The sequence below is a fragment of the Oreochromis aureus genome, linkage group 6, assembly GCF_013358895.1.
Source record: "Oreochromis aureus strain Israel breed Guangdong linkage group 6, ZZ_aureus, whole genome shotgun sequence".
Lineage (NCBI taxonomy): Eukaryota > Metazoa > Chordata > Actinopteri > Cichliformes > Cichlidae > Oreochromis > Oreochromis aureus.
The window spans coordinates 42,376,328-42,394,890 of NC_052947.1; the positions used below are offsets into that span (position 1 = coordinate 42,376,328).

The 18,563-nt window shown below is 43.4% G+C and overlaps 3 protein-coding genes across 3 annotated transcripts in view; 2 read left to right on the plus strand and 1 right to left on the minus strand.

Annotated features, from left to right (window-relative positions):
* LOC116319950 (phosphofurin acidic cluster sorting protein 1-like) overlaps positions 1 to 18,563 on the minus strand; it is a 38,544-nt gene that overhangs the window by 16,292 nt on the left and 3,689 nt on the right. The gene's annotated exons all lie outside the window — the stretch shown is intronic.
* On the plus strand, positions 6,165 to 11,552 carry LOC120440665. The gene is made up of 2 exons (XM_039613620.1): positions 6,165 to 7,069; positions 7,230 to 11,552. Exon 2 carries the CDS (start codon positions 7,827 to 7,829, stop codon positions 11,523 to 11,525), a length of 3,699 nt encoding a protein of 1,232 aa, XP_039469554.1. The 5' UTR covers positions 6,165 to 7,069; positions 7,230 to 7,826; the 3' UTR covers positions 11,526 to 11,552.
* On the plus strand, positions 11,552 to 15,929 carry LOC120440667. The gene is made up of 2 exons (XM_039613637.1): positions 11,552 to 13,622; positions 14,635 to 15,929. Exons 1-2 carry the CDS (start codon positions 11,612 to 11,614, stop codon positions 15,048 to 15,050), a joined length of 2,427 nt encoding a protein of 808 aa, XP_039469571.1. The 5' UTR covers positions 11,552 to 11,611; the 3' UTR covers positions 15,051 to 15,929.

Genomic DNA, 18,563 nt, shown 5'->3' on the forward strand with positions numbered 1-18,563 from the left:
CTTTATTTTGAAAAAACTTTATTGAACAGGAAGTCCGCTCAGTCAAGCAAAGCAAGCGAGCAAGAAGAAGGGAAACATATCGGCACAGTAAAACGGCGGCATCTGCACGAACAAAGATAACGCAGTCATCGCACGCTAGAGTGAAGCTGACCACTACTACACCTCGGAGCAACACGGCATACAGCAGTGAGCCAGCAGTCGTCTAGTCAACTCCAACATGTCCAGCAAGGCCTCATCCCTCAAGACCCGGTCCGAAGCTTCGTGTGCCTCCTCTACAGGTTCTGCAGCAGCCAAAGCCAGAGCAAAAGCTGAGGCAGCAAAGGCACGTCTCAGCTTCACAGCTAAAGAAATGGATTTGAAGGTGGAAAAAGCACAAATAGAAGTAGCAAAAGCTAAAGTCGAGGCATCCATCGAATATTTACAGCATGAAAAAGATGTAGCCTCAGCCATTGCTGAAGCAGAGTCATTAGAAGCAGCTGCTGCCACACAGACAGAAACACGCAGCAACATCTGTCCCTCAGTAACGGCAGAACAAACTAAACAATATGTCATTGGCCAATCTGCATTTGTGAGAAAAGAAAATGATGCTGCTCTTCAACAATCACAAAAAGAAAATGACCCACAAAAAATTCCAATTGGTCTACCAGATGATCCTGACTGTTGCCAAAAAACTCCAGTCATTTCCCCTTCTCCTCATGCTAATAAAAATTACAGTACCAATTGGTCAAATCAGGTGTCAGCATCTAGCTTCCATGATGCTAGACCTTTATACAAAGAGCCTAGAGAATCAAATGTGAGTGACTTCATCAGATACTTTGCTCGTCGTGAAATAGTGGCAACAGGACTGCTCCAGTTTAATGACAAGCCCCAAAACTTCAGAGCTTGGAAACGCTCATTTGAAAATGCTATAAGTGGGTTAGATCTAACAGCAATTGAAGAAATGGACTTGATGTTAAAATGGCTTGGCAAGGAATCGGCTGAACATGCAGAACAACTCAGAGCCATACACATCAACAACCCAGTCAATGGCCTCAACATGATATGGGACAGACTTGAACAATGTTACGGCTCAGCTGAAGTGATCGAGGATACACTGTTTAAAAGGATTGATGCATTCCCAAAAATCTCATCCAAAGACTTTGCAAAACTGAGAAAATTTAGTGACCTGGTCATGGAAGTGCAGTGTGCTAAAGCTGAAGGAGACCTCCTCGGTCTTGCGTTCCTAGATACAGCAAGAGGAGTAAATCCAAAAACTCCCCTTCTACCTGCAAGAAAGGTGGATCACAGTAGGCGCCAACTACAAAAGCACAAAATGTGTCTCCTTCCCACCATTTAGTGTTCTAGTAGACTTTGTTGCGCAAGAAGCTGATGCTAGAAACGACCCCAGCTTTAACCTCACACCATCACCTGATGCACCCAGACCAGACAAACTACCTTGGAGGTCAAACAGACAAAAAGAGATTTCTGTGCACAAAACTGATGTCATCTCTCTATGGGCTCAAAATGTGGTCATAAATATTTTGTACTTGTAAATCAGTTTTGTACTTGTAAATCAGGATTTGTATGTGTAAAAAGAATTTGTGTGTGGACTTAGCCAAAAACCCCCCTGCAAGTTACAAGTACGAATTTTGACCCTATTTTTCTTCCTGTCATCTGATTGGTCAATGTCATGTCAATCACAAATGTAACAATCCAATCAGAGAACAGATGGGTTTGGCTGTCGGAGGGGTGCTTTTTTGAACTGCAGGTCCTTTAAGGGAATAAATGCCCTTTTACATGCCAACCCAGCGTTTTCCTTCATCAGCACCAAGGAAAACAGTCTGTGGTCGTCCGAGTTTGGTGATTTTTGTGTCACAGGTCTACGTGCTTTATACAGGGACTTCCACTGCCTTTTCAACAGCGCTGCGGACCGCGGGGGCAGTGTTTTGGAAATGACAGTCTTCATTACAAAGCTTTCTTCGTTATGAATTAGCATACATGTTTTTATTGAACATTTGAAGAACTAGCAAAAAAAACGAAAGTCTTGTAGAGGACATAAAGTCAGAGATAGAAACGACAAGGAGCAGGTGCATCTAGTACAGGTAGAGCTGCTGCAAAAACCCACAGAGCTCAGCAGCCAGCGCAACACATTCTGGATCCTTTGTTAGTTAGCAGTTAGCATTAGCAGCACATCCTGCGTCCGATGTGAAAGGACCTTTATGCTGCGCACTGTGACTCACAGCAATGGTCCCGGGTCAGCCCTGACTTTGTGTTAAACTAATCCTAAAGTAATGATGGTATTTCTAACCACTGACATACCACAACTTTATCCTTTCAACAGCTGCTGAAAGTTAGCGGACCTAGCTGCTATCGGATATTTATATAGAGATCCTCCAGCTTCAAACTGTATTACCCTTCAAGGACCTGCAGTTCAAAAAAGCACCCCTCCGACAGCCAAACCCATCTGTTCTCTGATTGGATTGTTACATTTGTGATTGACATGACATTGGCCAATCAGATGAAAGGAAGAAAAATAGGGTCAAAATTCGTACTTGTAACTTGCAGGGGTTTTTTGGCTAAGTCCACACACATCTTTTTACACATACAAATCTTTTTTTACATACGCACAAATTCTTTTTACACATACAAATCCTGATTTACAAGTACAAAACTGATTTACAAGTACAAAATATTTATGACCACATTTTGAGCCCATATCTCTCGCTCTAGGTCAGACACACAGAGGTCCCCAAACAAAACCGTAGATGGTGAAAAGCTTTGTCCAATTCACAAGAAAGCCCATCCTCTCTCAGTGTGCAGAGCATTTCGCATGAAAATACTGTTAGATAGGAAAACTTTCTTAAAAGAAAACAACTTTTGCTTCAAATGCTGTGCCTCATCTTCACACATAGCAAAGAACTGTAAAGCCAAGGTACAGTGTTCCGAGTGCAACGATGAGAAGCACTGCACGGCTCTCCACCCAGGACCAGCTCCCTGGCTAAAAGAAACCGAACCGGCAGAAGAGCATGGCGGGGAGCCTGACACCATTGAATCAGAGGAGATCACTTCTAAATGCACTCAGGTTTGTGGTGTGAATGAAGCAGGCAGATCATGTTCTAAAATCTGTCTCGTTAATGTCTACCCAGCAGGCCACCCACATCAAGCAGTGAGGCTTTATGCCATCCATGATGAGCAAAGTAACAGATCACTAGTACGTCCTGAGTTCTTCGAGTTGTTTAATGACTGCGGCCCTAGTTCCCCTTACTCGCTTAAGACATGTGCAGGTACCAAAGAGACAATGGGTAGAAGAGCTACAGGTTATGTAGTGGCAGCTTTAGATGGTTCAGTCCACATCCCACTGCCTAGCCTAATTGAGTGCAAAAATATCCCAAATGACAGAGACGAGATCCCCACACCCAGTGCAGCTAGACACCACAGCCATCTAAAGTCAGTGGCTCACCTCATTCCTGCCTTGGACTCTAACGCCCCCATACTAATGCTTCTTGGACGGGATGTTATTAGAGCTCACAAAGTCCGCAAACAGATAAGTGGCCCTAACAACGCACCCTATGCTCAAAAATTGGACCTAGGATGGGTCATAGTAGGAAACGTGTGTTTAGGTGACGTCCACAAAACTCCTGCAGTAAGGACTCTGTTCACAAATACAACTGAAAGGGGACGTCCTACAGCGTTCGAGCCATGTCCTAATGTTTTCAACATAAAAGAGAAACATTGTGGGATACAAGTTCCACTCAACTTCAGCCCCCAGCTGGCAGACAGTGCTTGTGAACCTGATCATTTAGGATGTAATGTGTTCAAACAAACCAGAAACGACAACTACATCTCACCTTCCATCCAGGACAATGCCTTCTTAAAAATAATGGAGTAAGGACTAACAAAAGACACAGATAACAGTTGGACAGCTCCTTTACCATTTAAAAATCCACGCCGAAAGCTCCCTAACAACAGACCACAGGCCCTGAATCGCCTAATGTCTCTTTTTCGCATCTTTGAAAAGAAAAAAGAGATGAAGGAACATTTCATCACTTTCATGGACAAAATATTCCAAAACAAACATGCAGAGATTGCCCCTCCACTAAAAGAGGATGAGGAATGTTGGTATCTGCCACTATTCAGTGTCTACCATCCCCGTAAACCCACGCAGATCAGGGTCGTCTTCGACAGCAGCGCCAAGTATGAAGGCGTATCCCTGAATGACGTTCTGTTAACAGGACCAGATTTTAATAACTCATTGCTTGGGGTCCTAATACGCTTCAGAAAAGAAGCCGTTGCCTTCACAGCAGACATCGAACAGATGTTCTACTGTTTCAGCGTGCGAGAGCAAGACAGGAACTACTTACGCTTCTTGTGGTTCCGCGACAATGACATTTCCAAAGAAATTGTGGAATATAGAATGACAGTCCACGTCTTTGGGAACAGCCCATCACCAGCAGTGGCCATATATGGCCTGCACCAGTCTGTCCTACGCGTCGAACCAGACTGCGATGCAGATGTGAAGCAGTTTGTCATGCGCGACTTCTACGTTGATGACGGACTCAAATCTCTACCTACTGTTGAAAAGGCCATATCCCTACTCCAAAGAACCTGAGATGCATTTGCAAACTCAAATTTAAGACTGCATAAAATAGCAGCAAACAGAAAGGAAGTACTAGAAGCATTCCCGACTGAAGATCATGCCAAAAATCTAAAAAACCTAGACTTTGAAGCTGATTCAGTGCCCATGCAGCGTAGCCTAGGTCTCCTCTGGGACCTAAGTAAAGACTGCTTCACCTTTGAAGTATCTGATGAGTCAAAGCCCTTTACTAGACGAGGTGTTCTATCAACAATAAACAGCCTCTATGATCCGCTGGGCTTTGTAGCACCAGTCACCATACAGGGAAAGTCAATTCTACGTGAACTTACAGCTGAAAATGGGGACTGGGATGCTCCACTGCCTCCTGAAATGGAAGAGTCCTGGACACAGTGGAAAGACTCACTCAAAGACCTGCCTAACATGACCATTCCCAGAGCATACACAGACATTTCACCTTCAACAGCCGTGAAAAAAGAGTTGTGTGTTTTTTCAGACGCGTCTACCAAAGCCATAGCTGCAGTGGCCTATTTAAAAGTGACAGATGCAGAAGGACACAGTCAAGTAGGCTTCGTAATGGGTAAGGCTAAGCTAGCACCACGCCCAGATCAGACTATTCCACGATTAGAGCTTAGTGCTGCCGTTTTAGCGGTTGAGCTCGCAGATCTTATCTCAGATGAACTTAAACTGAACTTAACTGTAAACTAGATCACACTACCTTCTACACAGACAGTAAAGTAGTCCTAGGTTACATCTACAACGAGTCTAGAAGATTTTATGTCTATGTCAGTAATCGTGTGACTAGAATCCACAGATCTTCTCAGCCATGCCAGTGGCACTATGTAGCAAGCAGTCAGAACCCTGCGGATCACGCCACTCGTTCTGTTCCTGCATACCAGCTGCTGCTTAGTAACTGGCTCACTGGTCCTGACCTTTTGCATCAGATTCAGAGTTCTCTAAATGACTCCTATGACCTTGTAGAGCCCAGCATGGACTCAGATGTAAGACCTCAGGTAACTGCACTCAAAACAACAGCCTCAACTAAAGAACTGGGCTCAGACAGATTCACCAAGTTTTCTACCTGGAAATCCCTCACACGTGCTCTTTCTAGACTAATACATGTCATCCACAACTTCAAATCACCACCAAGCAAAGCCAATCACTGTCATGGCTGGCATTACTGTGAAACGGGACTTACTGTGAATGAGTTAAACCAAGCTCAGAACCTTGTCATTCGAGCAGTACAGCAGGACGTGTACACTGAAGAAATCAAGTGTGTGCAAAAACATGAAAAACTACCCAAAACCAGTCCTCTCAAAACCTTAGACCCCTATCTGGATAAAGAAAGACTCCTTAGAGTAGGTGGTCGCATCAGAGACTCAAACATTAGCCAAGGTGAGAAAAACCCTCTCATAGTTCCTGGCCACCACCATGTTGCAGCGCTTCTCATAAAGCACTACCACGAGCAGACCCAGCATCAGGGTCGCCTTTTCACAGAAGGAGCCGTTCGCTCCGCAGGATGGTGGATAGTGGGCGGTAAAAGAAAAGTGAGCACAATCATCCATTGATGAATCATACTGTGTTACCTGCAAAAGACTTCGTGCCCCTTTGAGCACACAAAAAATGTCAAACCTCCCTCCAGACCGTCTCACAACAGATCCCCCGTTCACAAATGTGGGCTTAGATGTGTTTGGTCCGTGGTTTGTGTCTTCACGACGTACAAGAGGAAGCGTCAATCAGAATAGAAGGTGGGCTGTCACATTCACTTGTTTGAGTATTAGAGCAGTTCACATTGAAGTGGTAGAGTCACTTGATACATCTAGCTTCATTAATGCATTCCGACGATTTCTGGCCGTGAGGGGACCAGTGAAAACTGTTCGCTCTGATCGAGGCACCAATTTTGTAAGCGCATGTAAAGAGCTGAAAATCCCTTCAAACTTGGACAACACAGCTGTGCACACCTTCTTAAAAGAACATGGATGTAAATGGACTTTTAACCCACCTCATGCCTCCCATTTCGGCGGATCGTGGGAAAGAATGATAGGTTTAGCACGGAGAATATTGGACTCTATGTTTTTTCAGCTTAAGACCACCAAACTCACTCATGAGGTTCTCGTCACTTTCATGGCAGAGGTGGCTGCTATCATAAACTCTAGACCCCTTGTCCCAGTTTCATCAGACCCGAGTGTAACTAACAGTGAAGTATTCCAAGGTTTTTCCTTGTGTTTATATTTGTAAGTTTCCTTTAATTGTGGAACCTTGTAATTGGCGGTAGCGGAAGTAACGTGCAGCACGGACTGAGTTTGTGGTGACACAAGAGCAGAGAAGCATGGCGCTCTGTGAGTTCTGCTGCATCGTCCTACTGCTTTAAACTGGACTAAGTTTTAAAGAACACATAAGTTGAGTTAAATTAAACCCAATTGTGGACTTACTGTGGAGAGGAGTAGCGGCTCGCGCGAAGAACGGACTTTCTCCCGTTTGGCTACAGCAGGCAATGAGGTGTGTTCAGGGTGCCTCTGTTAATTTGAGTTTCAATGAAAGTGCAGTGAAAGTGCCATAAAAAGGCATTTATGTGTCTATACCTTTGTTTGTTTGAATTTACTGTGATAAGAGAGTTATTGTAAACATGTGGCTTATTGTAATTGTTTTGTTTGGGTAGTTCTCACGACGATGATGATGATGATGATGATGATGACGACGCTGAGTGATCTTGTCGCCGAACATTGAATAAATCATCTGTAAACAAGAACTTGTCCGCGTGGTGGCTGACGGGAGCTACAGTGAGAACTCATCTGCTCCTTGTGAGTGCAGAAGAGAACATCAGTCATCTCCAGCGTCTCTACAAGGGTCCCCAGGCCCCTGCCAAAAGCCAAGAACGGGTTTGCTCATCCTAACAATTCAAAGAAAGGACATATTGATCTTCTCAAGTGTGCTGCAGAAAATTAACCTGAAGACCATTTGCAAGTTTGGATGCTTTAAAGTGTTAATAAGGGTGTCCTACAGTGGCTTCATTGTAGCTGCAAGCAAGAAGGTTCAAGTTTACAATTGATCAAGAGTTTAAAATATTTGTGTCTTTAAGGGTTGTTAGTAATTGCAGACATGTGTTTAAGGGTTATAAGAATAAGCTACTAAAGCAGTCCTGGATTTTACGCAAGGTTTTATTTAAAAGAAGTAACCAAGTTTGTTACAAGCTATAAGGCAGTGTTATTTTATGTTATCAGATACCTGTTGGCACTGTTCCTTTACTTAGCCTAACATGTCAGTCACAAATCTCTCTAAACTTAGTGACAATCCTGAGGCAGAGACTGTCACCACGCCTCAGCAAAACCCTCCACTGTGCAGTTCTCCTCTGCAAAACACAGATGGTCCACAAGAAGTTCAAGTAACATCAGATGTTCATCCATCAACAAGTAAGTGTCCCCAACAAAAAATTCAAAACCCACCTCGTAAAAGCCAGAGGTCAAGAACCTTAACTGAAAAGGGAAGAGGAATGTTAAACCAAAGGATTAAGGAGTTGGAGCAAAGTTTTAAGATCAAGTATGAAAAGTGGAAGGTTCTAGCAAAGGATGCTAACCATTCAATTTCTGACAATTGTTCAGATGAAGAGCTGCAAGCAATAATGAACAACATTAACACTGCTTCCAGCGAACTAAACACAGCATATGAAAACTGGCGTCAGGTGAACATTCCTGATAACAATGCACGCCGCAGAATTGATACTTGCGAGGAGGTAACAAGAACTGTTATTAAGACTGCACAAAGACGTTTGAGAGGAAAGGCACCAGTCAAACCACAGTTTAATGTAAATGAATCTGTTTTAATGTCTGAGAAATCATATGGCGTCAGTAAGTACTCACAGGTTTCCAGTCAATACAAACAGTCACACACTGCATCAAGAGTCGCTTCTAAGTCCTCCAGTGCGTCATCCGTGAGCAGACAAGAAGCTGCTGCTAAAATCGCTGCAGCCCAAGCAACATTGGAAATTCTACATGAACAACAGTGTCAGCAAGCAGAGCTTCTGCAGCTGGAAGCAGAAGATAAAAGACAGATTCCAGAACAAACAGCTGAAGCCTGTAGACGACGTTTAAGAATGGAGGAAGAAGAAGCACAGTTTCAAGCAAAACTTGAGATTGAAAATGCTGCCAGGCGAAAGGTTTTGGAAGACAAACGCAAGGAGCTGGAACGATTGGAAGCACTCAAACAGTTAAGGGTGGCTAAGGCAACCATGCAAGTGTATGAGCAAGAGCAAGATGAAGATTCAGAAGAAGAAATTAAGCAGTTACTGCATGAATGTAAAACTGAAAGCCAAAGGGAGGGGGACCGATTTCAGCACACAAGTCACATACGTAACTCACCAGAGTTACACTTACCACAACAAGCTGTTATACATCCACAGCATGATGGTGGCATCGCAGCACTTGCCATGGTATTAGCAGATTCTATTAGTGCCAGTCGTCTTCCTATGCCAGAGCTGACAACATTTAGTGGTGACCCGCTAAAGTATAAGAACTGGAAGGCTGCCTTTCAAACTTTAATCGAAAGAAAAAACATACCAGCCTCTGAGAAAATCTACTATCTACCAGCTAAGAAGGCTGTTGAAAACTATTTCCTGTTAGGCACCGAGGCTGCTTATAAGGCAGCATGGGAAGTCTTAGACGAGAGATTTGGAAACTCCTTTCTTATTGCCAAAGCCTTCAGAGACAAACTCAGTGCATGGCCCAGAATTGGCTCCAAGGACAGTTTGGAACTTCAGGAATTTGTGGACTTTCTACGGAGCTGTGAAGCTGCGGAAAGCCAGATTAAAGGTCTAGAGGTTCTTAATGATTGCAATGAGAATCAAAAAATCCTCTCCAAGCTCCCCGACTGGTTGACATCAAGGTGGAATAGGAAAGTCCTGACGATAGAAGAGGAGACTGGCAGATTTCCAAGCTTCAGCCAGTTTGTGCAGTTTCTCATAAGGGAAGCCAGGATCGCATGCAATCCTGTGACTTCACTCCATGCCTTGAAACAGTGCGATGGAGAAAGGGCCAAGCCACAACGAAACCAGACTCCTGCAGCTAAAGTTCTAACAACAAACACTGATGAGAAGATTGCTGCCAGCAGTTGTCTGTTTTGTGAAAGACCAGGCCACAGTCTGTACAAATGTAGACAATTTCTGGAACGACCAATATTGGAACGACACAGGTTTGTTCAAGATAATAAGCTATGCTTTGGTTGCTTAAAGCCTGGACATCACTCGAGAGACTGTAAGTACAGAAGCACTTGCAGTACATGCCAGAAAAGGCATCCAACTTGCTTACATGATGATCGAAGAGAAGAACAGAAGACACGAAAGACTGAAGGAATAAGGCAGGAAGCTAGACACAGAGAACGAAGCAATGAACATCTAGAAGAAAGGGAAGCTAAAGTAATAAGTGAAGCAACATCCAACAGAGTTCAGCATGACAGCACCAACATCCAGACATCCACAATCATTCCTGTGTGGGTTTCAATGATGAAAGAGCCTGATAGAGAAACACTTGTGTATGCTCTCCTTGATACGCAAAGTGACACAACCTTCATTCTTGAGGAGGCAGCAGATTCTCTAAATGCAAAGGGGGAACAGGTCAAGCTAAAGTTATCTACTATGGCCTCTACAAACAAAGTTGTAGCTTGCCAAAGGATCTCTGGGTTGCAAGTTAGAGGATTCAGCTCAGAGAAGAAAATAACTCTTCCTACAACCTACACAAGAAAGTTCATTCCGGCGAACAGAGACCACATACCCACACCAGAGACAGCAATGGCATGGCCCCATCTTGAGCAGATTACAGATAAGATTGCTCCTCGTCAATGGTGTGATGTTGGTCTACTAATTGGCTACAACTGTTCTCAGGCACTCCTTCCTAGAGAAGTGGTGTGCGGTGAAGAAAATCAACCATTTGCACAGAGAACAGACTTGGGATGGAGCATTATTGGACATGGCAACCCATACGTAGACTGTGGAGACGCTATTGGAGTGAGTCATCAAGTCATCATAAGGCAAGTGACACCGGATCTTCAGCTTCCATCGAGTCCCAAACAGGAAGTTCACTATGTATGCAGAACACAGATCAAGGAAGTCATCTCATCTGACATAATTAAAGCGCTTGAATGTGACTTTAATGAGAAAGTTGCTGAGGACAATCACTTCTCTCAAGATGACCTCCAGTTTTTGTCGAAATTGAAACAAGGAATCAAACACAAGGAAGATGGTCACATTGAGATGCCTCTTCCATTTAAAAGAGAAAGGCCGAGCTTGCCAGACAATAGGGTGTGTGCTATCCATCGCCTTAAGCACCTAGAAAGGAAATTAAGGAGAAACAGCGGATATTACCAGGACTACAAAAACTTCATGGAAGAGACCATAGCACGTGGAGATGCTGAGAAGATCCCCAAAGCTGATCTCCACAATCACCCAGTGTGGTACATTCCACACCATGGTGTTTATCACCCGCAAAAGCCTGGGAAAATCCGCGTTGTTTTTGACTGTTCAGCCCGGTTTCAGGGGACATCTTTAAATGATCATCTGTTGACTGGTCCAGAGCTGACAAATTCCCTTGTTGGTGTCTTGTGTCGGTTTCGCAAGGAAAAAATTGCAATCATGTGCGACATAGAACGTATGTTCCACCAATTTCACGTGAGGGCAGAAGACCAAGATTACCTCCGCTTTCTCTGGTGGGAGAATGGAGATTTGGAAGCACAGCCAGCAGTCTATCGCATGAGAGTCCATTTGTTTGGAGCTGCCTCATCTCCAGGCTGTGCTAATTATGGTCTCAAACATCTTGCTGCAACGGCAAGGGGGAATTTCAGCGAAGCATCCGTCCGCTTCATAGAAAGAAACTTTTATGTTGATGACGGTTTGACTAGTGTATCCACCGAAGCAAAGGGAATCCAGCAAGTGAATGAAGCAAGGGAGCTTGCAACACTGGCAACTTAAGGTTGCATAAGTTCATTTCCAACAGTAAGCACGTGTTGTCATCAATCCCAAAGGAAGAGTGTGCTGGAGGAGCCAACAACTTGGATATGGCTCTTCATGAACCACACATGGAGAGAGCCCTTGGTGTGCAATGGTGTGTCACATCAGATGATTTCCAGTTTAGAGTGGTGGTGAAAGAAAACCCCATGAGCAGAAGAGGGGTATTGTCCACCGTGGCCTCAGTGTTTGATCCACTTGGCTTTGTCGCACCTTTCATCCTTTTAGGAAAGAAAATCCTCCAGCAAATGTGTCATGAGAGAGTTAGTTGGGATGATCTTCTTCCAGATCATCTGCTGCCCCAGTGGGAATCCTGGTTGAGAGGACTGCAAGATCTAGCAACCATAAAGGAACAACGATGCTACCTACCAGGAAGCTTTGGCAAAGTTGTGAAATACGAGCTGCATCATTTTTCGGATGCCAGTGCCTCAGGTTATGGAGAGTGCTCATACCTGAGAGCAATAAGTGCATCGGGAGAAGTGCACTGTTCCCTCGTGATGGGGAAAGCAAGGGTAGCTCCTTTAAAGGTAACAACTATACCAAGGCTTGAGCTCTCTGCAGCAGTGGTGGCAGTGCGCACAAGTGACATGCTCCAGAAAGAGCTTGAAATGGAAGGCCTGCAGGAATACTTTTGGACTGATTCAAGGGTTGTCCTTGGCTACATCAACAATGATGCAAGGAGATTTCATGTTTTTGTAGCAAACCGTGTCCAACGTATCAAGCAGAGCACACATCCTGACCAATGGAACTACATTGCTTCAGAAGACAATCCCGCTGATCACTCTTCTAGGGGACAGACAGCGGAACAGCTCAAGGCATCTAACTGGTTTAGAGGTCCAAATTTTCTGTGGCAGCTAAACCTCCCAAGTAGTGTGTTCACGGTGGGAGAAATATCAGAAGATGACCCAGAGTTACGAAAGACTCATGTTCATAAAATTCACTCAAGGGAAGAGAGGTCACTGCTAGATCGTCTGGCAAGGTTTTCAGATTGGACAAGAGCAGTACAAGCTGTAGCCATACTGAAACGCAGAGCAAGGGCAGCTAAAGGCCACAAACCAAAGTTTAGTGAACCCACCACTTTGGAGGAGCGTAAGGAGGCAGAGGTTTTTCTCATCAAACTGGTTCAAGCAACACACCTTGCTGAAACCATGAAGAGTCTCAAGCTTAATGGGCAAATCAAGGCAATTGAGAAGGCAAATAAATTGCACAAATTAAACCCATTCCTTGATGAGCATGGTGTACTCAGGGTTGGTGGGCGCTTAACAATGTCCAGTCTTCACCCCCATGTGAAACACCCAGCTATCCTTCCTAAAGAAAGCCATTTGTCAGCACTGCTCATCAAGCATCATCATGAAAAGGTGCAGCACCAAGGTCGAGGTATGACTGTTAACGAGCTGCGAGCCAATGGTGTTTGGATTCTTGGATGCAGTAAGGCAGTCTCCTCTCATATTTACAACTGCACAAAATGCAGGAAGTTTAGACGGAACACTGAAGGACAAAGGATGGCAAACCTCCCACAAGAACGCACGGAGTTGACACCACCCTTCACATATTGTGGGATGGACTGCTTTGGGCCTATCTATGTCAAGGATGGCAGAAAGGAGCTTAAGCGTTATGGGCTTTTACTCACATGCATGTGCTCAAGAGCCATACATATTGAGATGCTTGATGACTTAACAACTGATGCATTCATCAATGCCTTGCGTTCATTTATTGCATTGCGTGGAAGTGTCAGGCAAATTCGATGTGATCAAGGCAGCAACTTCATTGGTGCAAGGCACGAGTTCGCTGAAGCCATGAAAGAGATGGATGGAGAGAACCTCAAGAAAATTGGATGTGAGTTTGTTATGAACACACCCTCTGCAAGTCATCAAGGTGGGGTTTGGGAACGCCAAATACGCACTGTGCGTAATGTTTTGGCATCCGTTCTCGACCAATCAGCTAAAAGGCTTGACAGCAGTTCGTTAAGAACCTTCCTCTACGAAGTTATGGCAATTGTGAATAGCAGGCCATTAACAACAGAGCATTTGCACAATCCATCTGGTCCAGAACCCTTGACACCCAGAGATGGGCAGTAACGCGTTACTTGTAACGCGTTACTGTAATCTGATTACTTTTTTCAAGTAACGAGTAATGTAAGGGATTACTATTGCAAAAACGGTAATTAGATTACCGTTACTTTCACGTAGGGCGCTGCGTTACTGCGTTACTAAGACCGTGATTTTTTTGCGAGAGCGTCTCGTGACAGTGACGTAAGCGAGTGCGACGTTCGTGACAACAGCTGTCTGCAGATCATAATATATCGAGTGCGGGACAGAGTGTAGCATGCAGCGTTTAAAGCGTGGAAGTACTGACCTTATTTTGAGTTTGATTCCATAAAAAGTGACAAAAACATTAGTGTCCGTTGTGCGTGGGAAGAAAACTTTTTACAGCGAAAAAACCCCTAAACTTCCAAGCAAGCACCGAGTGTACTACCACGTAATGTGAAATTCACAGAGAAACTCGCGGATTCTTCCACTGACCGCTGCGGCACACCTGCACCAGGGTAAACCTCCGCCTACCCCAGTCCTGCTTTACAGGTGAAAATAGAGCAACAGGACCGCTAGTCTTTGATTTTATTTACTTTCTGCTGTGTTTTACTTGCATCTATTTGAAAGACTGCGTGTAAACACAAAAACATATTTTATTTTATGTGCTGGAATGTGCAGAAAATAGGTTTAAATGTTAAACAAATTTCTTCCAGTCAGAGAATGTTGCATATAATTTAATTTTTGCTTGATGCATAAAGTTAAAAGATTAAAACTAATAAAACAAGTTTTAAAAAGAGACGTTTCCATTTGATTACATTTTGTATGATGAATTATGCAGAAAAAGTAGAATTGGGCTGAAAGATCTATCGCTTTATCTATTCAGGTTGTAAATCGTGTTTTTAAAAAGTAACTAAGTAACTAAGTAATTAATTACTTTTGAAAATAAGTAATCAGTAAAGTAACGGGATTACTTTTTGGGGGAAGTAATCAGTAATTAGTAACTGATTACTTTTTTCAAGTAACTTGACCAACACTGTTGACACCTAACCACATCCTGACAATGAAGTCAAGCATTATTCCCCCACCTCCTGGAAAGTTTATCAAGGAAGATCTGTACCTGCAAAAGCGATGGCGCAGAGTACAGTTCTTAGCCAACAGCTTCTGGGAACGGTGGAAAAGGGAATATCTGTTGAATCTTCAGAGCAGACAAAAATGGAACAGAGCAAGACGAAATGCGAAAGTCAATGATATTGTGCTTCTCAAGGATGATTCTGCTCCACGTAGTCAGTGGAAGATGGGAAGGATCATAGATGTCTATCTGGGACAGGATGGAAAGGTGAGAAGTGTGAAGTTGTTGATCAGTGACTCAATTCTAGATGCTAGAGGAAAGCGCACCACAAAACCAACCTACCTGGAGAGACCTATTCAAAAGACTGTAATTCTACTGGAGGCTAACTGAAGAGTCACTTTGCCAATCCACCAGTTCCATTAATGTTAAATGTGATTTCTTGTTCTATCCATACATGTTAAGTTTTATGGGAAATCACAGGTGATTTGGTGGGAGTGTAACTAACAGTGAAGTATTCCAAGGTTTTTCCTTGTGTTTATATTTGTAAGTTTCCTTTAATTGTGGAACCTTGTAATTGGCGGTAGCGGAAGTAACGTGCAGCACGGACTGAGTTTGTGGTGACACAAGAGCAGAGAAGCATGGCGCTCTGTGAGTTCTGCTGCATCGTCCTACTGCTTTAAACTGGACTAAGTTTTAAAGAACACATAAGTTGAGTTAAATTAAACCCTAATTGTGGACTTACTGTGGAGAGGAGTAGCGGCTCGCGCAAAGAACGGACTTTCTCCCGTTTGGCTACAGCAGGCAATGAGGTGTGTTCAGGGTGCCTCTGTTAATTTGAGTTTCAATGAAAGTGCAGTGAAAGTGCCATAAAAAGGCATTTATGTGTCTATACCTTTGTTTGTTTGAATTTACTGTGATAAGAGAGTTATTGTAAACATGTGGCTTATTGTAATTGTTTTGTTTGGGTAGTTCTCACGATGATGATGATGATGATGATGACGACGCTGAGTAATCTTGTCGCCGAACATTGAATAAATCATCTGTAAACAAGAACTTGTCCGCGTGGTGGCTGACGGGAGCTACACCGAGTGACCCCTTTATCTTGACTCCAGCTGTCTTCCTGACTCAAAAGGTAGCACCCCTTCAGGCTCCAGCTGAAAAATTCACAGCATCAGACCTCTACAAACATCAGTGGCGCCAGGTTCAGCACCTGTCGAACATCTTCTGGGACAAATGGAGAAAGGAGTTTCTCCCTACCCTCCAGCCACGCCGCAAATGGTAATCAAGCCAGCCTAATGTGAGCTTCTCAGACATGTGAAGCTAGAGACACCGGCAACCATAGTCAATTGTCTTCCAGGGGCCAGAGCAGGCGACATTGAAGGAAATTTAAAACTGCTGGCTAAGGGTAAACGTAAATACAGTAAGATCATAATTCACGTCGGCAGTAATGACACCCGGTTACGCCAATCGGAGGTCACTAAAATCAATATTGAATCGGTGTGTAACTTTGCCAGAACAATGTGGGACTCTGTAGTTTTCTCTGGTCCCCTCCCCAATCAGACCAGGAGTGACATGTTTAGCCGCATGTTCTCCTTAAATTGCTGGCTGTCTGAGTGGTGTCCCAGAAACGATGTGGGCTTCATAGATAATTGGCAAACCTTCTGGAGGAAACCTGGTCTTGTTAGGAGGCGGCATCCATCCCACTTTGGATGGAGCAGCTCTCATTTCTAGAAATATGGACCAATTTATTAAACTCCCAAAATATGACTATCCAGAGTTGGGACCAGGAAGCAGAGTTGCAGTCTTACACGCCTCTCTGCAGCTTCTCTCCTCCTGCTACCCCAAAAACCCATCTCCATAGAGACTGTGTCAGCTCCCAAACAGACAAAAAACAAACTAAAACCAGCAATAAACAACTTAAACATAAAAATCACAAAGAAAGAACAATACAGTATCCACATCTGAACCAAAGAGTAAAACAGTGAAATGTGGATTATTAAATATTAGGTCTCTCTCCTCCAAGTCTCTGTTAGTACATGACTTAATAATTGATCAACAAATCGATTTACTCTGCCTTACAGAAACCTGGTTGCAGCAGGATGATTATGTTAGTTTAAATGAATCAACACCCCGAGTCATTCTAACTACCAGAAACCTCGAAGCACAGGCCGAGGGGGCGGTGTGGCAGCAATTTTTCACACCAGCCTATTAATCAACCAAAGACCCAGACAGACTTTTAATTCATTTGAAAGCCTGATGCTTAGCCTCGTCCACCCCAGCTGTAAAACTCAGAAACCAGTCTTACTTGTTATCATCTATCGTCCACCTGGGCCTTACACAGAGTTTCTCTCTGATTTCTCAGACTTTTATCTGATTTAGTGCTCAGCTCAGATAAAATAATTATTGTGGGTGATTTTAACATCCATGTAGATGCTAAAAATGACAGCCTCAACATGGCATTTAATCTGTTATTAGACTCAATTGGCTTCTCTCAAAATGTAAAAGAACCCACCCACCACTTTAATCACACTCTAGATCTTGTTTTAACATATGGCATAGAAACTGAACATTTAACAGTGTTTCCTGAAAACCCTCTGCTGTCTGATCATTTCCTGATAACATTTACATTTACAATAATTGATTAGACAGCAGTGGAGAGTGAGACTTTATCACAGTAGATGTCTTTCTGAAAGTGCTGTAACTAAGTTTAAGAATATAATCCACCCACTGTTATCATCTTCAATGCCCTGTACCAACATAGAGCAGAGCAGCTACCTGAACGCTACTCCAACAGAGGTCGATTATCTTGTTAATAATTTTACCTCCTCACTACGCATACGACTCTGGATACTGTAGCTCCTGTGAAAACTAAGGCCTCAAATCCGAAGTACCTGACTCCGTGGTATAATTCTCAAACACGTAGCCTAAAGCAGATAACTCGTAAGCTGGAGAGGAAATGGCGTGTCACAAATTTAGAGGATCATCATTTAGCCTGGAGAAATAGTTTGCTACTTTATAAGAAAGCCCTCCATAAAGCCAGAACATCTTACTATTCGTCACTGATTGAAGAAAATAAGAACAACCCCAGGTTTCTCTTCAGCACTGTAGCCAGGCTGACAAACAGTCAGAGCTCTACTGAGCCAACAATCCCTTTAACGTTAACTAGTAATGACTTCATGAACTTCTTCACAAATAAAATTTTTATCATTAGAGAAAAATGACCAATAATCATCCCACAGATGTAACATTATCTACAGCTACTTTTAGTACCATCGATGTTAAGTTAGACTCTTTTCTCCAATTGATCTTTCTGAGTTAACTTCAATAATTAATTCCTCCAAACCATCAACGTGTCTTTTAGACCCCATTCCTACAAAACTGCTCAAAGAAGTCCTGCCATTAATTAATTCTTCGATCTTAAATATGATCAACCTATCTCTAATAATCGGCTATGTACCACAGGCCTTCAAGCTGGCTGTAGTTAAACCTTTACTTAAAAAGCATCTCTAGACCCAGCTGTCTTAGCTAATTATAGGCCAATCTCCAACCTTCCTTTCATATCAAACATCCTTGAAAGAGTAGTTGTCAAACAGCTAACAGATCATCTGCAGAGGAATGGCTTATTTGAAGAGTTTCAGTCAGGTTTCAGAGCTCATCACAGCACAGAAACAGCTTTAGTGAAGGTTACAAATGATCTTCTTATGGCCTCTGACAGTGGACTCATCTCTGTGCTTGTCCTGCTAGACCTCAGTGCAGCGTTCGATACTGTTGACCATAATATCCTATTAGAGCGATTAGAACATGCTGTAGGTATTACAGGTACTGCACTGCAGTGGTTTGTATCATATCTATCTAATAGACTCCAATTTGTTCAAGTAAATGGAGAGTCCTCTTCAGACACTA